Below are 24067 nucleotides of genomic sequence, written 5' to 3'. Positions count from 1 at the left end.
GACCCAGGAAGGGGGTGGTTACACCCCTTTCCTTTGATCCAGGCTGCGCTGGGACTGGGGCTGGAAGGCCCCAGAACCGGTTTGGCCGGATTATGCAAGGGGCAGCCTTGTGCTCCCCAGGCAGTGTCTGGTTTCTTTGAAACCTCCCTGCTACAATCCACTATCTCCTGTCTGGGGTGGTTTAACACCGCCCTTCGACAGGAAACCCTTTGTCCAGGCCACCATTTGCTGAGTTTCGGTCAGCAGCAGGAGGCCAGACCCGTGTCTGTGGCAGAGGCATCCATTTTGTGGATCTGAGGCTCATTTTAAATCAACCGCGTTTCAGTAAAGTAACATGTCTTATCCCTCTAGAAGGGTGGAATGCTACCCCCGTCGCCAGAACTGGCGAGAGGGTAGTATTCCAATTCGTATGACACCTTACACGACATGTTTTGATAAAGCCAAACCAAAGTTGCTATATAACCGCGAGTATTATAAGGCGCTTAAGAGTATATGGTATGGCATTATCCCGGATCAGCTTAGGGAGTTGTTCCCGACAGCTGCAGACAGGCTCAGCTCATGCCAGAGCTCCATCTCACATAAAACCACGCACTCTGCCTCCAGGATTGATGAGGCCTTCCATAGGAGTGGCTTACAGGCTATATATGTGTCCAGATATAGGTTTAGATATAGGTATACTATATCTAAGCAAGGGGTGATTACACCCACTTGCCCCAGCTGAGTGATCAGCCAGTTGTCAATTTAAGAACCAACCAGGGGTGGCAAAAGCTATGCTTCAGCCCCTGGTAGGCCTTGGTGGCACCTATGCCCTGAGCACCTATAGTGCATGGTACAGGGGCTGACAAGGAGTCCATTTCCAATTGTGGTATGTACCTATAGCACATGTATTATAAATTTAGAGAGAGAACCGCAGGCTGGGGGTCTGATTAGCAGGCCCACAGCCTCAGTAAGTCGAAAACCAGTGAAGCAAAAAGCAAAAATTGGGGTGACCATAGGATAGCAGACCCTACTCTCCTACAGACGGGTTCAAACATATATACTTTGTTATGAACAAATATGGGGTTGGGAAGAGAGATGAGATATATTTGTCCAGTAAATCCCTCCGTGGGTAAGCGTTTTAAAATTCACTGTTAATGGGAGGAGTCAGTGACACTACTTGCCTACTCTCACATTTTGGATGCTGGACGGTGTGAATCGACCAATCAGAAGGATGTCCCCCTCGCGGATGGGTTCAACCATGCTTCTCAATCATTGAGACCGCGCTACGCAAACCCAAGGCGAGGGCTGGGCCCAGGTCTGTGAATGGAACATGTGTGCGGTCTGCTGCCTCATGGAAGCTTTGGTAGATGATAGCTTAGCATTGCACTAGTGCACAGCAAGCATTTTCAAAGCAGTAGGTCTCGCATTTGCGAAAGTTTGAGCTCTTGGCATTGTAAATAACAATGCCTTTTATGTACGTGTTGGTTTTTAAAACCTAAATCAAAGGCATTGCCATTTACCATGCCAATAGCTTAAACTCGTTCTGCTGTTGCCATCCAACAGACTTCATGGTGCAGGGCAGCACAAGATCATTGATCATATACCGGGTCCTATTCACAGCATACGCACTGGTTGGCAGAATTTACAGCTGTCAAAGCATGCATAGTTATGACCTGCAGACCGGGCCGGACTGGGAACGAAAACTGGCCCTGCCAAAGTGCTCGACTGCCCCATCTCCCTCCCCCCCCCCTCCCCCCCCGCACCCCAGGGGGGGCATTGGGGGTGCGACAGAGTTCTTTGCTGAGGCCGGTTTTCGGCCGATTTTGTTATAGGGCCGATTTTTCAGCTATGCTGCAAAAACGGTCCTGTAACAAAAACAGCCCCCATGGGCCCAAAACCACCCTTGCGGCGCACCCGGGGATTGCCCGGTGCCCGCAACGGCCAGTCCGGCCCTGCCTACAGAGACAACTGTGTGAGTGGTTTGTGTGCTCAGCAGAGATGTGCGTGGCATCTCTCTCTCCTCATACAATATCTGAGCAATTTCTAACAGAAATTGCACATTGCAATTATTTTAATAAATTTTTTACACAACATAAACAATATATAAAAACAATGTCATTTACAATGCTAATAACTCAAAACAATGTCACTGCAAGACCTATTGCATTGTAAATGCGTGTTCTTTGTTTTTCAGTGCTCCACACAAGTGCTCATGTTTTTATAATCTCAGTCTCATCCCACCCGGCTTCATTTCGAACAAAGCACTTTTTAGGAATCTGAGCACAAAGCCTGCATTTAAAAAGGGAGGAACGTTTAAACACTCTGCTGTGGATCAGTTTAAAAAGACTTTGCTCAAAGATCGTTTTTAAAGTTTTTTTGGGCTTGAAATGTCAGTGCATAATTTTAAACATGCATGAAGTGGCATTGTGTTGCTCTGTGATATCAATTTGAGCTTTTGTTTTACCGTGTGGCAGTTGGTCTAGCGTCTAAAAAATGTAATATCCAACACAATATCCCATCATATTCTGTTTACGTTATATAGTGCTTTTTTACATGATTTTCAGTCCTTCTGAACAGCAGCTGTGCTGCTATTCAACATAGCTAGAAGACTTTGACAACACCAACACCTCTTGCATTTCCGAGACCTATTGGCTTTGCCAATGCTTGTTTCTATCATGCACTGAGGAATGGACCAGCCCTCCTACGTTCTATGTAATGTACTGGCGACATGGCCGAGAATTCTTAAATAATGTATCCTCTCCTCACTCAGTTAAATATACATACAGTGTTAGATGGAGGTTGTCGAAAACATGGCTTCGTTTCTGATTTAACTTTGTTCAAGTTAAGCCAAATAGACTAGATATTTAGAATTGACAGTTTTCATACACCCCTTCTTCGTCCAATTCTGGCATATTGTAGTTTATGCAGTCTTACCTTGTTGCAGAGTAGTGTGCATTAGACTGTGGAAAACTCAGAAACCGGCAGCTAGAGCTGTGGCCGGAATCGAATCGGACTCTTGACCAAATAACCCTACTTAGAAAAGAATAACTTGCTCCATATCTTAAAAATTCTCATGAAAAAATGTCCATTGTTCGACTCTGTAGTCCCCTGATTCAGAGTGTTGAAGAGGTTTAAAATTGTAGAAAAAAAAGTGTGGGTAGGTAGAGACCTCACGTAAAAAGTATAGAGAGCTATTAGCTGTATTGACACACTGGTGGTGCTGCACCAAGTAATTAACCACTTGAATCTCCACAGATATGTTAAGACAGGCCTCTACTGCAGCCAACATCTAAGCCCTGGTCTAAATAGCACTAATGTACTCCGAAGACTGAGCACTGCACAAATACACATTCAGAAGGGTTCAAAAGGAGTTAGTATCATCAGGGGTTACAGTGTGAGGGACGACTTCCACGCTTGGGTGTTGGTCTGCGATCAATATTGAAAAACATAGACTATACAAGTGGCTGCTAATGATTGAGCCTGTGATAGCAGTGGAATGTAACTACTGTCCTGAAAGCCTATAGAGCTTTGACCATAGCAACACCAAGAATTATATGGTTTGTTTGATGCATCTTTGGAATTCAGCAAATCTGAGTTTCCCTTGTTTTGGGATGTCTGTGTTTGTCCAGGTGGTATCGGTGGATTTTTGCATGAAGATATGTATGAGTGTTTGCGTGCAGATGGGAGATTCTGGAAATCAGTTTTTACTACTACCAGTTGCGCAAGCCCAGGGAACAATATCCTGAAGTGAGGGGTGCAAAAGAGTGTTTACCAGGACATGGAAGGGTTTAGGCATTGAAAATGGATAGGGGAGCTGGGGCGTGGGGGGTGTTGAGAGCAGGGCAGAAATAGAGAGGAACAAACAGCTGTCACTGGTCACTACATGGTAGGGAGGATTAGCAGGAAAGTAACATAATGTAGTGTGGGGACGTGTGGTACATGAGCCGCGGGAGGGGAAGGGAAGAAGCGTGAGGTGGGGATGCTAAGGAAAGGAGACGGGAGCCTTGGATTGAGATGCAAGTGTGCATTCTGGGTTGAGCAGAGAGCAGGGCACGGAAGAAGGCCATAGAAATTGGGAGGAAGTGAGGAAAGCAGTTGCAACTCCCCCTGGAGCCCAACCTTTAAGGCTTCATTTGTTTATTTTGGAAAAGTACATTAAGAAGTAAATGCCACTGGTTTAAGACATGGTTTCACTTACACTTTAACTTATGATGCTGGTGGAATTCGTTATGGATGTCAACAACTGATGGTATGTCGTCCATTGGCTTATTTGCACTAGATGGGGAAATTTTGACCTTGCTTTGTAATCACAGATGGGCGTCCAAAATTACAATATGCGTTGCAGTGGGTGGCATACAGCTTTAAGAGGATACTTTCCAAGAGGTGTTTTATTGAGCTTCGGGATTTTTCAACAAATAAGTAGAGGTTTTGAAACTAGTGCGGAATCAGCCAGAATTGGGCTACACATTTAATTGGTGAAGTCACATAGTATAGGGTTAATATAAATCATCTAGATGAAGTTTTGATGACGGAACGAAACTGTAGGATTGGGCCGATCAAGTTATGAGGGCTCTGTCCTGGTTATCGTTTTGGAATCGTACAAGGGCATTCGCTCCAAAGGGAATGATATTGTTGAAGTGGAATAATACGTAGCAGTAGTGACACTTCGGGTGCGCTTCTTCTGAATCTTTAACATTTCTTTGGTTTAATTGGTCATTTAGGCGCTTTGACCTATTGATGGTAATGCACCCTCCATTGAATCAATATTGTTGCATGTGCAATGCTATAAGTGCCTACTGCCCCTTTGTGTGTTTCAAATTTTCTGCTTTCACTTGCAAGCGATCGCTCCTTACATTCATTCAGCTCCTCTACATTCAAGGTTCTTAACCTGGGAATTCACAGCCCATTGTAGGGGGTTTGTCTCCTTTCCTTGGCCAGATCGCTGAGGCTTGAATCCTTCCTTTCTGCCATGTGATGGATGGTGATATCCCTCCACAGAGGACCGAATATGCCCTCTAGGGCCTTGTCCTCTTCAAGATCCCTTTTTATGTAGGGGAAAGGGCCACCCGGCCTGAGGAGAGAAGAAGAGCAGGACGGGTACAGAGCAGGTCCAGGTCACAGAGCCGTACCTGGATAGGGTCAGGGATCGAGCAGGAAGTTACCCCAGAAAGAATAGAGATCCATCCTACTGTAGGGGAAACAGGTCTGACAAAGAAGATCGTGGAGTAGGACAGAAAACAGGAAAGGGACTAGATGGTTGTCAGACATAGACATCAAAGGGGTAGCAGGACACAGTGCGGGGGGCTGAAACATCAGAACAAGAGAGTGAGGAGAAAGATGAGGGTGAGTAACTAGACCAAAACCAGAACCTGGTAGCATGCATGTATTTTAATTGGTTGTATTTATTAGCATGTTATCGTCTGGCATTTGTACGCTCGCTGATTGGCCTGCTCTTTTTTTCCTCGTTTATTGGCCTGCAACATTGGTTAACAGGCAGTGGTAACCTGTGACCTCATAATGAGTACCTGGTGTGGGTTTTGGTTGAGCAGCCTGAATTGTGAGAGTCTGCTTCTGATTGGCTACTGGATCATTATAGCATTACTTAAATCCCTGGAAAGGTTAATGCCCCCCTTTCTCAGCCAATCACTGTATTGCCTGCAGTAATAAGTATGACCGTAGCTGCAAGCCAATCATCTTCCAGTTGATGAAGGTCTGTGACGTGCATGGTGCTCTTCCTGAATGAAGAGGCAACGTGCTAGTATTTGGGCAGCTCATTGGATCTCGGTTGCGCACGGGACACATGACGGTTGCTGGGTTTCTTCTTGTGAGTATTTAGGATTTCATTGTAGAAGATGTCCTACTCATTCAGTTCCAGGAAGTCGAGCTTACTGGGATAGTTGCTGAAGGTTGTCTTTTCACTGCAGTGTTTTGAAGTGCGCATATTTTTTATTACATGGGTGTTATATAATGATTGATTTACCTCATTTTCCTCACAATCCATTATCTGCAGCATAATTTGCAGATCTTAAAAACTTTCTAGCCCAAACGGTTTGAAAGTTTCTAAAAATGCAGCAACGTGTGTTGTGCAGTGGAAGGCCCCTTGCAAAGTTTGACTGGTAAACTTCCTGCTGCTTATTGCTATATTTGGGTATTGAACTGTTACTTATAACGGGCAATCTATGCCAAGACAGTGTTAAAAAAGTGTAATATCAAAATAATGAAGTAATACTATCACAAAATGTTCCGTTTTATGCCGCATAATTTGGATTTTCTTGCTGCCTAATTTAGTCAAATGACGCATAATTATGCCTTCTCCTGCCACATAATTACATTGACCCTTGTTATTATTGTGCACGCCTTTGAAAATAAGAGGGGGATTGTTGTAGGGAATTAAACCTCTGTTCCTGGAAGAGGCTGAAGGTTTTAAGTGGGCCCTATCTTAGAATGAGCTCCTTCTTCCTCATGAATGGGCCTCCACGGGCCGGTGCCGCCTCGTGCACGGTAAAGGCCAGGCCTACCGCTGAGAAACACAAGAGTCATGTGTGCCCAGGAGGAGTTCCCGCCCCCATGCACTCGCTCATGCTCATCTTGTTGGCCGAGATAGGGGTGAAGCAACGGTATACCCGCCCAAAAGGCGGTGTCTTGCACCTCGAGATAAGCAGGTGGCACTGGTGCCCTTCGCACTGCTGATCATTGCCAGGCGTCGACGGTGCTCCGCTGCGGCTGCACAGTGAGTAGCGCGGATGTTTATACTCTTGAGGTGAAAAATTATGGAGTTATAAACCCCCCCCCTCGTGCGCCGTCGTCATTGTCCAGATCTGCTGTCAATTACTTTTTCCTCCCAGGTTCATAGCAGGGTCAGTTTCCAGCTTCACATTTCTCAGCAATCACGCTGGCATATCATGGTAAAATACATTGTTTGAGAAGTAGTGCAGGAGGGGGCTTAAGGGGCAGTGGGAAGAAACAGCAATGCGGATTGTTAGGGTTTCTTATAAGACCATACGTTGTAAAATAACAGTTTAAGAACTTCAAAACGGAGAAGAGAGAGTGTGTGTTAGTCTGGGTGCACTTGTAAAAATCCGCGGTGGAATCCGACTTGCCACCTCACAATACCCACTGAAAGCACCTGTACCCAACTATTTACTAGAGAATACATGTATTAATGGGGGGGTGTAACACCCCAAACTCCCCCTGTTTCCTCCTATGAAATGTTGTCATCATCAACGTGGAATTGTTCTTCCGAGGCCGGCGGAATATCGAGTGTCCGAGGTCTAAGGAGAGCAGTCATGCGTTAACCTCGAATAACGTGAAATAATGCTCGTCTTGTGGTCGATGTTCAAACCGAGACGTCCTTTCAAGGGGAATTTCGTAATACCGTTCATTTTGTGTTTGTTTTTGCACCGAGCGCCCTGCAATCTGAAAGGCTTCTCGGCAATGGGTAAAATATAGGGTTTGATGGTGTTGAAAGGTGGGGGTGCTCGGCTGGGCTTTAAGTGGGCCGGGTCCTGCCGGTAAAACAGGGGCTGAGGCTGGTCCCTATCGGGCTCTCCAATTTTGCCCTCACCCTCGGTGAAAAAAATAAATTTTAACGCTGTTGCAGTACCACCCTTCACTGTCTTTGAGGTTAAGTCAAAGAGTCAAGTTATAGTTCTTTCATAGTTTCATCATTTCACGAGGGAAGCATTTTCAATATTCTATACAACGAAGCCATAGATGTTACTTATTTATCTTATACAGCTAACAACTATTGACAAAGCCAGTAGCACTGGCTTGTTGTCGGTGTTGAAAGTATAGATCTGGATTCAGTCACAGAAGCAGCAAAATATCAGTCTGATGGCACACTATGCTAAGCACCGATTTTCAGTGTATGTGTTTTTAAGCCACGCCCTTAATTTCATTGGCCATGCCCCTTTGAGAGATCCCCCCCTAGTTAAAAATGGAGCCACGTTCAAAATGGAGCATTGTTCATAGCAGTTTCCCAACGAAAATGGCTGACAAGTCCTTGATTTTGTAGAACGCTCTGAAGGGGCTCTAATGAGATATTCCAAATGCCCATGATCTGCACATTGATGTCATTCCTTACCTGCTGTGGTCCAACGCCCATGCCTCAAAAAGGTTTTGAAAGAAACGAGGGCAAAGTGCCCTACATGACAATTTCTATGAGGCCCACTAAGACCCTAAAACTTTAGATGTCAATACCACAACTGCTTTTGGTTTAGGGGAGGGCCACACGTTTCGAACACCAACTGTGGACTGTTCTGCAAAACCAGATCAGAAACTCCTCCGCCCTAACACAGATTTCGGCAGCAGGTCACAAGTCTGCTCCCAAAACTTTTCCCCATAATGAAAAACACTCGGAGGAAATCCTTTCACCCCCAAAAAGCTAAACTCTGACCATAGCTGGTACACGTCACCCCCCACGCACAGTCCTCCGCTGGCAAATAACAACAGCATATCTGCTCCCTGCAACATGGAGCTGAAAAGGCCTAGTAAAAGAAGAACATGCTGTAAAAAAAGAGAAAAAAAACAACAGAAGTTAAAATAGCCTGGGGGTGCAATTTAGCAAATCTTGTGTTTATTCTACAAAAATATTTACTTTCGTTTGCCCACCCAGCCCTTCATACTTACTATACTATCAGCTTAGAATTAGCTTGACTGAGAACATGCATGTAAGGAGAAGTGTGGTGAAATTAAGGGTACATTGACATCTCAATGCCAAGCCTTTGACAGACAAGCTATCTCCCAGGTTTACAGATCCTACAATTTTAAAAATTCGAACAACCGAGCACAGCACAACAAAAAGTTCCAACTAACTATCATTCGTCGGTAATGGATTTATTTCCAAAATGAGCAATGGATGAAACAATCGGTATAGCGTAATCTTGATCATAGGTGGATCAGTTTTCAGAAATGTTGACACGTAGGTATAGCAAATAAACAGCCGACACTTGTTTCGTCGTTAAACAACTTTCTCTTAAGTTAATATCTGTGTGCAGAAAAATCTGCGAAAGCACCCTTATCTTCTCCAGTGCGAAAATTCAAAGGTGTGTAGCAATTCCGATGAGAATCCGTGAGTTTGTTCAAACCTTTCGTGATGGGAGCAGGTAACTACTACGCTCTTTTGGATTTCAACTGAAGACAGATAATTTTTCAGAAGCTTTATACATTGGCTTCTACTCGTTTATCACAACGGGTTTTTCAAGTTCACCTGTTATAATTAGCGACTATTTGGATTTATTGCGACTCACGGATTACGCTATACTGATTGTTTCATCCATTGCTCATTTTGGAAATAATACATTACTGACTAATGATAGTTAGTTGGAACTTTTTGTTGTGGTGTGCTCTGTTTGAATTTTCAGCTTATTAGGTAGATACAATTAATACCTGAAATGTTTGCGTTTCTATACAATCAGTTATACTCTTCAGCAAGGGCTGTTGATTAACAAAATCTTGGATTAACAAACTATTTTTTTAATAAGTAGGAGAGAGCGCTAATTTTGAATAAAGAGTGCACTTGTTTATATGTTTACCAGACAAGACCATGCCATGGTGGTATAGTGCTGAGATGTCCTTTAACAGCCAAATCTATTCTGGACATTGTAGACATTCTCTTCATTTAAAAGAATGCCCCAAATTATTGTGTTGCAAAGATTTGTGAAAGGAAAGCCGCAATTGGAGTTATGGTGTCCCTGAATAGATTGAGGCACAGAAGACCGGGGATATGAGGCCATCGGGGGCAAGACGACCCATCCACAGGGGACAGCGATACAGGTCCACAGGAACATTGAGTGGCAGCCACTTGGGATTGGAAGATGTGAATGACGAGGAGACTGGGTCATGGATCTTGGCTTTCCCACCTGCCCTAAACCTGCTATTAGTTTGTAATCTTGGGAATTCTGGATTTGACTCGTACATCTCCCCAGGATATTGCTATTGCTATTGCTATTGCTTGCTGCTCTTACAGTCGCACATTATATTAAGATGTTGTCTGGTGGAACCATCCTTGACAAATACCCTTTATTTCCTTTTTCTTGTGCCTCGTTTGACTCTTCGGATAAAACTGCGAGCTCTGAGAAACAGGCTGCTTTCAAAATCCACATAAGTTTTTGAGTTTTTAACTGCGTGGTCGTTTTGAGAAAGAACTGCAAAATTGTTGTTAATGAAAATATAAATAATTGTAGTTGAACATAAAAGAAATGCACTGTTGCATTGTTAAACGCGGAATGCATTGAGCTTTGCCATGTATTGTATTTCACACCAACAACCATTTAATTTTCTATTTGGGAGGCATAAACTTAAACTATTGAAGGTTTAAGTTGATCCTGTTTGTTCTTGTTCGGTCTTGTGGTTGACTCTGGGGAAAGTGCTCATTAAATATTTAAGCCACTTCTGACAATCTTAAAGCCCGTTTGTTTCATGTATGGTATTGCAATCTTTCAAGCTCGGTTCTAGCTTTTAGGGCCAGATGTAAAAAAAATCGTGTTGCTCATAATGTGAGTCGAAATAGTTTTTCCGACTCGTAAAATGGGTTCTGTAAAACCCTCAGAATCAGTTTGGCGATGGCATGGAAGCAGTGTTCCTTCCAAATTGCAAAACGTAACCTATGTATCAATGGGTGCCTTACAGTTTCCTCAAGGAGGTGGTGGTAACTGGTTCATAAAGTCACAAACGGACTTAATCCCTTTGGCAATCGGTGCAACATCCTCAGAGGGAAGTTGTCAATTTTTTTTTTTTTTTTTTTAATGATTATAATTTTTTTTATAGCAGCACTGGTTATTTTAAGGAAGACGGCTGCTTTTAAAAGAAAGGAAACTTTGGAATGAATCACAGGAGTGGTGGTCTGCTGTTCTTTGGAGACCACCATCCCAAACTGCGACGTCCCTAACTAATATTAATTAGGCAGGTTGTTCAGGGAGCCTCCACTTCTTATGAGATTCGTAATTTTGTGAGCTGGCCTAATATCGCACAGGTTGGTTCACAAAGATAGAATCCATTCATAAAAACTCTATGTGGAGTTTGCAACCCCTTTTTAGGTCGCAGCCTACCAGACATCGCAGCTGTGTGGTTTGCTTGGGAACATTCAGAAAGTTGACCTTGGAATCAATTCTGCCCGTTGCTTGCCATTGGCTTTGTGACTTGTAAATCATGTTTTCTTGCTTTCCATTTGCTGACTTTGTTTTAGACTGTCCAGCTTGAGTTCATACCTTCCCTTGCCTAAACCTTATTTACACTATCCTTCCGAGTGCTCTCTTTCTGTAAACACGTCTGTTTGTTCTTATCTCATGTAATCTCCTCGCATTTGCTGTGCATTCAAAGGCTGAGGTCAAATCTCCTGCGCTATTTTCTGAGGGCGCTTGTTTACTTTTCTGTCTCTGACTTCAACCTGCGCGAATTCATGTGACAATCTTTCTGCATAGTGGCTGTAGGAAAGAGTTTTTTTTCTAGCATACAACGTTTAAATGAACTGTGTAAGTATTTCAGAATATATCAGTATTTCGAAATTCAAAAGAAGCACATTTTCTGTTATTTCTAAAGTTTGAAACAAATAATTTAATATGCTCAAAACACATCATTACACTAGATGATACAATTTTCGTCTGTACAATGTATAGTTTTATTAGTAAAACTGTATGTCTGTGGAAATGTAATGGTCATTTCAATTGAAAATGTGTTGTCTGTAATGGCAGTGTGCTACCACACCATGAATACTAGCTCCACACCACTCTACCCTTCATCTCTCCACACCACTGCTCTCTACTCTGCGCCACTGCTCTCTACTCTGCGCCACTGCTCTCTACTCTGCGCCACTGCACTCTTTTCTGCGCCACTGCACTCTTCTCTGCGCCACTGCACTCTTTTCTGCGCCACTGCACTCTTTTCTGCGCCACTGCACTCTTTTCTGCGCCACTGCACTCTTTTCTGCGCCACTGCACTCTTTTCTGCGCCACTGCACTCTTTTCTGCGCCACTGCACTCTTTTCTGCGCCACTGCGCTCTTTTCTGCGCCACTGCGCTCTTTTCTGCGCCACTGCGCTCTTTTCTGCGCCACTGCACTCTTCTCTGCGCCACTGCACTCTACTCTGTGCCACTTCACTATGCGCCACTGCATTCAGTGTCACTAAACTCTATACTACAGAACTCCACGTCTCTCTACCCTGCACCACTCTACGCTTTCCCAATGCACTCTTTGCCACTGCACTCTACACCACTCCAGTCTTTGCCACACCAATCTACTCGGCACAACGCCAATCTATTCTAACTCTGCAACACTGTACTCTGTGCCAATACACTTTACTCTTCAACACTCAACTCCATGTCCCTGCACTCTATGCCAATCCACTGTATGCCACTCTAATCCACTCTACGCCACAGCACTCTACGCCACTTTATTCTACATCATTACACTATGCCATGCTACACCCCTGCACTCTACCCTGCATCACTCCACTTCACTATACTCAGAAATAAACTTCTCTACACCACTCTACTCTGCATCTCTCGACACCACTCTACTATCTGCCACTGCACTCTGCTCTGTGCCACTGCATTCTGTGCCACTGAACTCTATACCACAGGACTCCACGTCTCTCTACCTTGTACCACTCTACTCTTTGCCAATCCACTCTGCGCCACTCTACTCTTAACCACTGCACTCTACGCCAATACACTCTACATCACTGTACTCTACGCCTCTCTATTTCACTCTATGCCTCTCTATTTCACTCTACTCTGCACCCTCCACTCTCCGTCACTGAGCTCTACTTCACTCTACGCCACTGCACTCTGCCACTTGACTCTACTGTGCGCCGCTGCCCCCTGGATCATTCAACTCTGCCACTCCATTCTGTACCACTCAACTCTATGCCACCCAGTTCTGCACCACACTATGCCACTGCACCCTGCGCCACTGCACTATACTATGCACCACTCTAATCTACATCACTGCATTCAGTGCTTCATTGTACGCCGCTTAATTCAATACCACTGCACTCAGTTCAACTATACTCTGCAACACTCTATGCCAATGCATTCTACACCAGTCCACTCTACTCAATGCTACTCCACTGTATGCCTCTCTCCGTGAATCCACACTATGCCATACCAATACACTGCACCATTGGCCACATTCCACAGTGCAACACTCCATGCCACTCTCCTCTACACCACTCACTTTTAGCCATGCTGAACAACAGCCAAGCTGTCGTAGGACATGACAAAAACACATTGGCAAAGCCAATAGCTCTTAAATAGGCAAGACCTATTGGCTTGGCCAGTGTTTATTTGTGAATGCAATCTTCATACAGCAGTCCTTATTTATTTATCATCACTGGCAGTTCTCCAACTTGCTTTTCTTTTGGAATCTTTTGTTAGGCTGCATCCGCGTAAAAGCAGAAATTGTCTCAAATTACAGATTTAATAATATTAAAAAAAAAAATTTTGCACATGCTTCGGTACATTATTGATCTTTCCTAGTAATACAAACAGCTGGTATTGATATTAGCCATGTTGGTGGTTATTATTTTATTGACCCCTGAATGTGACAGCGAAGTCAGCCCTTCTGGTTTCCGATGCTGTGCACAGCGAACTACGTATAGATAATTGAAGAGGGCCTGCTAGCACATTGAACGTTATTACCAGCATCTCACTGGAAGTTAATTATGGCATCCTTTTCGAGCAAAAAAAACGCCACGCACCTAAATTTCCAGCGGCCTTGTGAAAGTCGCTGACCTGACTTCGCTATAATAGGATGGTTTTCTGGTTTAACATCTCTTGTGAAAAAAGATGCCTTCCATGAAGTGACTTCCAACCAGAATAATGGTAACATAATGTAATAGGGTTCCGAAGTGGTATGCGCAGCACGGAAGGAACAAAGACTGGTGAGATATGGACTCCAATATCCCTGTTGGAGAAAGGAAAAAAAACCTCTCAGAATTCCCCATAATGTTCAGAAAATATTTCTTCTTATGGTACCAAACCGGGGTCTGGTAGTAGAATATTATATGGTGTATTAGAGTTACACCAAGTGAGCGAATTTTGGCTTTATCTGTATATGACATTTTATAGCAAAGGTTGGGAGCGCACTACCCTTAAACCATCTACTCCAGCCACAAGAATGTTATGACTATAGGAAATGCAGAGCGCATTTCTTGAGGAATCCAACCTTGGCCCAGATGTGCCTGATGCTTTTAGGATTTACTTGTGAGCCATATTTCTGTGCAGGGAGATAGATACATGTGGCAATATAACTTAAGTGACTGTTCTGAAAATCTGACATGGCCCTGTCTCCTGAGCCACTTTAGGAGACCAGTGGAAAACTTTGTTGCAGTTATGAATTATTTCCCCTGTGTCCTTGTTGAATTAGGAGTTGAGGACATTCGCAGTCATGGTTTGGAGTGTAAAAACCTATTTTATTCCCTGAAAATCCAGGAAATATCAACATAACATAGGCTTTTGGATATGCAGGTAGTCGTCCACTGCTTTCTTCACCCTGTTGACCCTCTAGTAACCGTGTCAGAGACTGGTCTGAGAAGGGATTTTTTTATTTGTTAAATCTTTATTGAAGATTGAATAGCATGGCAATGGTACGCAGTATATCACATAGAAAGGACCTTGACGCCTGTAAATGCATATATTAACGTGACCATAGCAGTCGAATAATCTAACCCATATTTGATCAGGATCAACAGAGGTTAAGGCTATAATCCTATATACTGGATTATAAATGGTTAAGTAGAAGGGGTCAGTTAAAGATATTTGGGTCACATTGAACTGGTGAAAGCCAGGCAAGTTATCATGGTAGTAGACTAACCTTAGATGAAGGATGTGGAAGCATGTGCATACCTGGATAATGACAATGTAGAATTTTGTTCCAAAAAGATAGAGGAGAGAGAATATAGGAACAGATGAGCATAGAAGAAAGGGAGGGTGAAATAGGGGAAGGGGTCTGTCTGCCCTAAAACCTTTTTTTGTATATGAGGTCCCCCACCTGAGAAGTAGGCTACGAAGACCATGTGATGGTAATTCATATTCTGCTTACATATAAGAATTTGCGGAGTCATTTGTGAGAACATGATGGTTAGTATACCGGTTTCTAAATTAACCAGGGAAGTAACCATCATCTTAACTGTTACACAACTCTGCTTCACCAAGTTATAGATTTAGGTGACGATTGTGCTGGTATATCTTTGAATTTTGTTTTGTTTGCATTGAGTAGCAAGGTTTCTTTAAGATCACTTCCAAACCCGATACCCAAATAGTTTAGGGCATTGTTTTGCCACCGTAAACCTGCAGAGTATACAAGGGAAGAGGAACAATGAATGTCAAGAGGAAATACTTCAGTCTTGTCTTTGTTGAGGGAATATCCATAGTATAGAGACTTAGTCCACATATACCATCAGTGAGTGTTGGTGGGTTTCAGCTATCTCACAGTACCACCTCCAATGCCAACACCAACAAGGGTAACAGATGTTATTTGCAACCTTGAACATGACACTCTGATTCCCAAAGATCTAACCCTATTGTTAGGTCACTCTTACATGCCCTGAACAATTCAACCATGTTAATAGTTGGTAATGTTTGTTTCCTCCTATCTGTATCTAATACTATAGGAAAAAGAGCATAGCAGGAGCACCATTCTGCCAGATCAACCGGGATTGTCTGACCCCATACCTTAGTCTTGGGTGTCAGAAAGCCAATCGCAGTGCACAGGTTATCTTCCTGATCAGGATGGAGGTCGTAGTCAGCAGGGCTTTATCTCAGTCGTAGTTTCTAGCATTTCTGTGATAATCCCAGCATGGAACTGCTCCTTTCAAAGAGCTTTAGTATGGAAGTCATTTATATAATAGATCACTGTTCTTCTCAACTGTGGCAGAGATATGGAGCAGCTCATTTGGTTCGTCTACCTAAAATTAAGTGTCTCATAATGAGCACTGAAAGAAAAGGAAAACACTGGCTTGTGTTCTTCATCTACGACCCTGGAACTAACTGCATATACTACAGTGCATCCGTGCCTATCAAACATGCACATTCGCGCAATAGCAGAAAAGTGAGCGAAAGGACACCACGAGAAAGGCATATCAACCTAAGGAATTGAATCTAAAATGGAGAATACACGTGAGCCACGCTACAAAATACTTTCTTCGGTTGAATTTTAAGAAGAAGAAACTATTCTCATTCTCCATCATGTTCAGACATGCTCTAAGGTAGTGGACATGTTCCAACCAGTGCTTAATTTGTGCTGCTGGTGGGACCGCTGGCACTCCATTTTGGGGACAGACACTTAATTTTTTACTAATTATGCACTGGTTTTAACAATGGCTCTCTTAGATGCAGTCGAGAGTGATCTGACTGGTAGTGGATCAAGATACTTGAGCAAGTCACTAAGTTTTCAAGGAGTGCTACATAGTTCTTAATGATGTAAGGGGCCACATCAACTTGTAGCTCACTCAGAATGCCTCCCAAAGGGGCTTGAATAGGAACAGACCTTCAAGGCGAAGTATTACCCGAGCAGGGGAAAAAAAACGCTCCAGGACAGACTTACTTAACACTGCCATAGAGAAGATCAGTTGTTAATAACTGTCCACTATCTGCCATATCAAAGGGCACCAAGCTATCCTCAGCCAGGTGGGCACCATTTCAGTAGCAAATGTTCATCTTAGTCCACCACTTGAAGGGATAGCACCATCAGTGTTGCATGGAAGACGCTCCCCAGTACACTTTATGCAAATATTCAGAAAATGAAAAGACAGCTGGGTAAATGCCGTACTCGAGGTTTACCCTGTCCAGGTAGACTTTTTACGTGCCGATAAATGGCTACGTGAGGAGCAAGTTTGGCAGATTGACATTCTTTCGGATTGATCGATTCTGACATCCATGCCAACCGAGGATATTTTTTTTAACACCACAGAAGAGCTTCAGGGATACCTTTCAAAGCTGTTGCAGAGAAAAAAATATTAAACATTGGCATTTCTTTCCTGGATTGCAAAAGTTTGATAAAATAATAAGGAAATGGTAGGTATCTACACCGGGATGTTGTACAAATATAAATTCAAAAACCTCATGGGAGTTTTTATAGTACGTTGTAAAAAATAAAGGTCATTGGAGTAGGTGAGCTGTCTACGTTCTCCTGCAGTCAAATTAAGCTCATTAAGATCCTGGCCTGATCATTCTTTTAGTTTTACTGCCCTTCTGGCATTCTCAATCTTACCTGTTACTGATATTGCACTACCGTGGTCCTCCTTACCACTCCAACTCAAAGATTTACCCACAAATGTCATGTTATTTTTATGTATGCAGCCGAAGTCAGTCAGTAAGTCTTGTCTGCAACACATATTGTTGCACAGCTCTGTATAGTCATTACAAATGTAATTATTATTTGCTCAGTGTGTTATTTTTCATTAAAGCTGTACGTTGGAAAGTAATCTTTATTTGGATGATTAATTAAAACCATTGCAACAGTATCTACATTATAAAAGTAAGATAGTAATTAATATGCAAAGCAGGCAAAAGTGTTTGAAATTTTAATTTAATTCTGCCTTATGTGCCAATATTAAAATCACAGCAAACAAATGATGGACGGAATGCTGACAATGCAAACATTCTACCCCAGTCAAAAGATCTGGGTTAAATCCATTGTTCTTTTGCCCACTACGCCACCCCAGTTTGGACCCAGCCATATGCGAATCAGTCTTGACCCTATGCCCCAGGGGAAAACAGTCCAGACCGAACTGCCAGGCCAGGTCCTCCCTGGACCGTAAATAAGCATCCTGGGACCGGTCTCGGGGTATGTCACCCTTCTTCAGCCAGGCTAGCTTAAATCCAGTGGCACAGTGAGCAAGGGACCCATGTCTGGGTATACCCATCCCACGAGGGGCGAAAAGTGTTACAGCAAACAAATGATGAACGGAATGTTGACAATGCAAACATTCTCCCCCAGTCAAATGATCTGGGTAAAATCCATCATTCTTTTGCCCACTACGCCATCAACTTTTTTTTTTTTAATATGTTACCCTAAGTGGGAAGGGTATGCCCAGACGTGGATCCTGTGCTCACTACACCACTGGATTCAAGCTAGCCTGGCTGAGGAAGGGTGATGCCCTGAACCCCGTCCCAGGATGCTTGTTTCCGGTCCAGTGAGGACCTGTCTTGGCAGTTTGGGCTGGACTGTTCCCACAAGGAACAGGGTCAAGACTGATTTGCATATGGTTAGGTCCAAACCGGGGTGGTGTGGTGAGCAAAAAAATGATGGATTAAACCCAGATCCTTGTGACTGGGGGTGGATATTTGCATTGTCCAGCATTCCGTCCATCAACTGTTTCTTTTACATATGTCACCCTAAGTGGGAAGGGTATGCCCAGACGTGGTTCCCGTGCTCACTACACCACTGGATTCAAGCGAGCCTGGCTGATGAAGGGTGATGCCCTGAAACCAGTCCCAGGATGCTTGTTTCCAGTCCAGGGAGGACCTGGCTTGGCAGTTCGAGCTGGACTGTTCCCACAAGGAACAGGGTCAAGACTGATTTGCATATGGCTGGGCCCAAACTGGGGTGGTGTGAGCAAAATAATGATTGATTAAACCCAGATCGTTGTGACTGGGGGTGAATGTTTGCATTGTCCCACATTCTGTCCATCAACTGTTTCTTTTGAATATTAAAATCGTATCATATCTTCTAGAAAGTCATATATAGTTAAAACTGTGAAGTATAGTTCAATAGACAATAAGACCGACATTAAAAGTCTAGCAGCTTTGACTCTGAAATTGCTTTTTAATTATTCTGTAATATTTGCACTGAGGAGACCCTTTTAAACTCTGTTTAGATCTCGTAGCGATAACAGCGCGTAAGCGCTGTCTCGCCAGAGATCTTTTGTTACTGACTGTGCTTCCCAGGAGACAGCACCTGGCCGCGCGCATCTCGCAAAAGGCGATCGGTGCAGGCCACGCGCGCGCGAACGCGCTCGCCGTGGCTGTCTCCTGGGAAGCGCAACAAACATACACAGGCACACCTCCCCCTGCACGCATGCGCACACATACACATGCACACATACACGCACAGAGAGACATCCACCCCTCCGCCGTCGCACACACAGACAGACACACACACACACACGCACACATACAGGCATCCCCCCCTTCCCCACTCACCGGCACTCCGGACTTGTGCAGCCTCCGACCGCGGGGCTCTCCCTCGGGCATGGGAGCCCCGCGTCACCACTGCTCCTCCAGGCACTCCGTGGGCGCGGGCTTCACAAAACGGAAGTCCCGCCCCACGATAGGTTTCGTTTTGCGCGCGCACTTCCACTGCCCAGAAACTGGAGCACGTTACGTGACCCGCGAGTATTAAGAAAAATTGAGAACACCTTCTCCGTTCCCGCCCCAAGTATCTCCACTGCCAGTTCCCTTCACCCTTATTTTGATCTTGAAACGTTGACCGGTATGAGAAAGTGGCAAATCAGGAAGCACTTTCCCCACCTTACCTCCTTTAGCTGTTCGCTCTGCCGGCATTTGGCATCTTCTGTCGCACAAAACGTGACGTCACCCAGAGTCTGAGACTAGAACGCTGTTACGATATTGACAGGCGGACAGGCGTTATTACCCAATTTTTCCAGAAAAGCTCATTTTCCATCACACAATTATTCTGCATGCACGTCTTCCAGTGCTGACATGTTAGGGTTATATTAGAGTTCCATGGGCAGGTTTTTAAGACGGACATTACAGCAAAAAAAAAAAGACTACCTTGGAAAGTGGAATGAGTCTAGCATTGTTGTGAGTCAGGACGTGGGAACGTAGACTAAAGTGTCCATTTACATACGTGCTCCTCAATGTGCAGTCAATGAGAGGGGCGATACACATTCCAAGATGGCTGCGGCGCTACACAATCCAACTTTGGCTAAGGCATCGGAAGGCGCGTAGGCTCTCTTTTACCTCTGGCTGCGCAGCAACTGGGACGTAACTGAAAGCAGGCGAGGCCCGGGATGTGTAAAGTATGTGCGTTCAGGTAAGTTTGGAAGTGGGTTTGCTATGATTCTTTATAGCTCGATGACTGGAGGGGATACTTGTTTGAGGGGCATTTGCTGGCGTTATCAGAGGGCGTCCGGGGCTGCTTAGAGAGGGCAAAGATGGTCTATCATTGGTGGTGGAGGATAAGCTGGCGAAGAGGGGTAATAAATACCGAAATGCAGGCAGCTATTTTTTCCCGGGCCCGGCTACCTGATGCTCGTAAAGAACAGCGGGTAGAGCCCTCTACGTTTTAGATGGTATATGAAATGGCCTAAACGAGGACCATCAGGAACAATCTTTGTATACTAGCCCTCCCGATGCTTGGAGGAGCTTTACACCATGCTGCTCGCTAATGTGGACACCCAAGGCTAGTCGGTGGGGCCCTCTGTAAGGTAGGCCTCGACTGCACATCAGGAGTGCATGGGCCCTGGGCCCTATGCATTCAATCAGCATTGCAGCCTTCCGATTTCAGTGCAAATTCGAGTATATGAGCCGTGCAGTGCTCTAGGTCTGTGAGGGTGTCTGTTAGCAACAGCTAACCACTCACAAACAATGTTTATATACCAATTGTAAATTAAAAAAAAAAGTTATGCAAAGCATTGTCAGAGACAATGCCAGTAACTCAAACTTTAATGCTGCGAGACCTATTGCATTGCAAATGCATATTTTATATTGTGTGGGGTGTTGCTGACACTGCAGAATCGCTGCTTATTTGCACTTTACATATTTTTTTTAAGGGGCGGCCATTTTGGGAGCTTGCAGGGTAGTGGTCCAGTCTTTTATGCTGCCTATTTAAGAGGCATGCTGACGCGGACGCGCAGTGGAAGTGCCGCTGGCGCGCTGAAGGCGTGCCTAAGGCAAGCCCGTCTGCGGCCGTCCGTGCTCGGATCGGGCTCGGGGCCAGTCCCCCTGTCCGTGAGACTCTAGATATTAGGAAATATTCAAAACAGGAGCTCTTGGGGCTCAGGCTGCGAACGGGCGTAGTCAACTGTCCTAGGCTCGCTTGTGAGGCAGGATTTAAAGGCTTTCTGGGGGTTAGCGGCAAATGTGGTTCGCAACTGCCTATTTTCCTTGATCAACCTGCACACGGTCCGCAACATAATCTCCATGCTGGCCCAGGTAAGGATTCTGGACCCACTGTTAAATGTGTGCTTTTTAATGCTAGGCCCTTAGAGTGCAGAATGTGCACTCTTTTAAGACGAACATAACATCAAACTAGCTTTTATTACGGAGTCCTGGACAGATCCAGCCTCCAGACCTGACCTAGTAAAGGCCACTCCCCCCAAATTTCTCTTGCTTTTCTCTGGGTAGACCTTTGAGGAAAGGGGGGGGTTTAGTGGTTATATATCACAATTCAATAAAGCCAGTATTTCGTCCAGCATCAACCCTTTTTGGTGATGCTCTTTCCATAAACCTTAACCTTGAGCATCACTGTATCTTCAAAGGGATACTCCTCTATTGTCCTCCAGGGCCGCGAGTCGAGTTTCTGGAAATGATAGGCATGTTACTTTAGGAAGGTCTGTGCCTAGATACGCTCATAGTGCTTGGGGACTTTAGTTTTTATCTCGAGGACCCCGAGGATCCGGATACCATCAGCTTGAATAAAATAATGGAAGCTGGTGTTCGCAAGCAGCTGGTAGTCGGCCCTATGCATCTTAAAGGACATACTTTAGATGGGATGTATTCTAACAACTTAGATGGATCCTGTATATAGGTTCTCCTTTTGGCCTGGTCCGACCATAGTGCCATTATTTTCGGGCTGAATGAGCCACTAGAGGCGAAACTAAAGATGGCCCCACTTAAGTTGGTGGAAAAAAGGGCCTGGAAAGACCTAGATAAGTCTCAACTTGAGGTGGAACTTAAGAACACTTCATTTTTTCCACTTTGCGACATTGATAAAGCTACCAACGCTTACACAGATTGGCTTGAGACAGCGTGCAAAAAATTGGTGCCAATAAAAAGTTGGACTCCTAAGAGAGCCATCCCTTCGGCCCCGTGGTAATCTGACCAGCTTAAACTTCAGATATTGGCCTGTAAACAGCAAGAACGGGCCTGGAGCAGGAGGTATGGTAGCGACGATAAAGTGTCATATAAACACAGTCTTAAACAGTATAAAGATCTATTGATGGAAACCAAAAAGAATTTGTATTCAAATGAAATCCTCCAAGCATAATCTAACTCTAAAGAACTTTTTAAAACTGTGAAAAGGTTATCCTCTCCACACATTATTAAAAAAGCTAGTAGTCCTGAACTATGTGATAAACTGGCCACCTTTTTTCAACAAAAGGTGGAGGCCATATTCTCTACATTTACTCCCGAGGTGAAAGACTTTGATCCCCACTCTGTGAGTTCTACCCTGGCTGTTCTCAAAGGTGTATCAGTTCTTGATCACTTTCCCCTTTAGGGATTGAAGAAACTTCAAAACTTCTGTCCTCCATATGCTCAGGCTCCCCTACTGAACCCTGTCCGGTCCCGGTACTTAAATCCATTCTTGAAGTAATCTACTTGGTGCTGAATCCTTTGATTAATACATTTATTACTTCCGGATGCTTCCCTAAAGCTTGGAAGCAGGCTTTAATCCTGCCCCTTCTTTAAAAACCTACCTTAGATCCTACTGACCCAGGTAACTATCAGCCTGTTTCGAGACTCCCCTTGCCCGCAAAAATCATTGAAAAGGCTATGAATGCTCAGCTCAATAGTTTTCTTCACAGGAATAATGTACATGATCCTACTCAATACAAGTTTAGAGCTGAACATAGTATGGAATCAGCCTTAATTAAATCTTGTGAGGAGGTAAGGGAGGCGCTGAACTGTGGTGGGAAGGCTATACTAATTATGTTAGATCTATCAGCAGCCTTCGACACGGTCCATCACAAAGTTCTGATGGACGGTTGTCGGAGGTGGGGGGTAAGAAAAGTTGCCTGGAAACTTCTTTATTCCTTCCTATTGGAGAGATCTCAAACGGTCGACTTGGACATCAATCAGTCAGTCTTTTAGCTTGCCTTGTGGGGTGCCCCGGGGTCGTCACTGAGCCTTACGCTCTTCAATATGTATGTGATATCCCTAACAAAACAGGTGATGGACCGAATGTGGATCAATGTCACACATTCACCCCAGTCCAAAGATCTGGGCCCAAATCCATCGTTTTTTTGCACTCCACACCACCCTGGGTTAGACAATGGCGATATGCAAATCAGCTCTGACCCTGTGCCCCATGGGAACAGTCCAGTCCGAACTACAAAAGCCATGTCCTTCCCAGAACGGAATCAAGCATCCGAGGACCGGACCGGTTTCGAGGTAACACCTCTCATCAGCCCGGCTAGCTTGACTCCAGTGGTGTGGAGTGCCTGGGACCCACGTCTGAGCACCCCCAGCGCACTTATGGCGGAATTTGCAAACAAAACAGGTGATGGACCGAATGTGGATCAAAGTCACACATTCACCCCAGTCCAAAGATCTGGGCCCAAATCCATCGTTTTTTTGCACTCCACACCACCCTGGGTTAGACAATGGCGATATGCAAATCAGCTCTGACCCTGTGCCCCATGGGAACAGTCCAGTCCGAACTACAAAAGCCATGTCCTTCCCAGAACGGAATCAAGCATCCGAGGACCGGACCGGTTTCGAGGTAACACCTCATCAGCCCGGCTAGCTTGACTCCAGTGGTGTGGAGTGCCTGGGACCCACGTCTGAGCATCCCCAGCGCACTTAAGGCGGAATTTGCAAACAAAACAGGTGATGGACCGAATGTGGATCAAACAATGGATTTGGGCCCAGATCTTTGGACTGGGGTGAATGTGTGACATTGATCCACATTCGGTCCATCACCTGTTTTGTTTGTGATATCCCTGGCAGCTTTGATATGATAGTTTGATTTTCAGTTGACTTCTTACGCCGATGACACTCAAATTGTGCTATCCTTCAAAGAAGGTCAGGCAAAATAAACAAGAGCTCGTTTGCATGACTGCATGAGGGCTATTGCACGCTGGATGTCGGCAAATTGTTTAAAACTGAACTCCAACAAAACGGAGGGGATTGTTTTTGGTAACAACCCTCATGTTTGGACCCCAGATTGGGGGCCAACAGACATG

General features: G+C 44.6%; 1 protein-coding gene across 4 annotated transcripts in view; it reads left to right on the top strand.

The window, feature by feature from the left end:
• The window catches only part of SLC11A2 (solute carrier family 11 member 2), a 445949-nt gene that overhangs the window by 133231 nt on the left and 288651 nt on the right, over window positions 1–24067 (top strand). Inside the window, exon 1 of one of the 4 annotated variants that reach the window (XM_086965763.1) lies at window positions 6647–6709. The exons of 2 other annotated variants lie outside the window; for them this stretch is intronic. In XM_086965763.1, the coding sequence (XP_086821889.1) occupies window position 6709 (1 nt within the window). In that variant the 5' untranslated portion in view covers window positions 6647–6708. One more of the 4 variants, XM_086965771.1, reaches the window with a different exon arrangement.

Source organism: Lissotriton vulgaris, chromosome 1_1, assembly GCF_964263255.1.
Source record: "Lissotriton vulgaris chromosome 1_1, aLisVul1.2, whole genome shotgun sequence".
Classification (NCBI taxonomy): domain Eukaryota; kingdom Metazoa; phylum Chordata; class Amphibia; order Caudata; family Salamandridae; genus Lissotriton; species Lissotriton vulgaris.
Note: the sequence above shows the minus strand (reverse complement) of the source record. Positions and strands in the feature narration are given on the sequence as shown.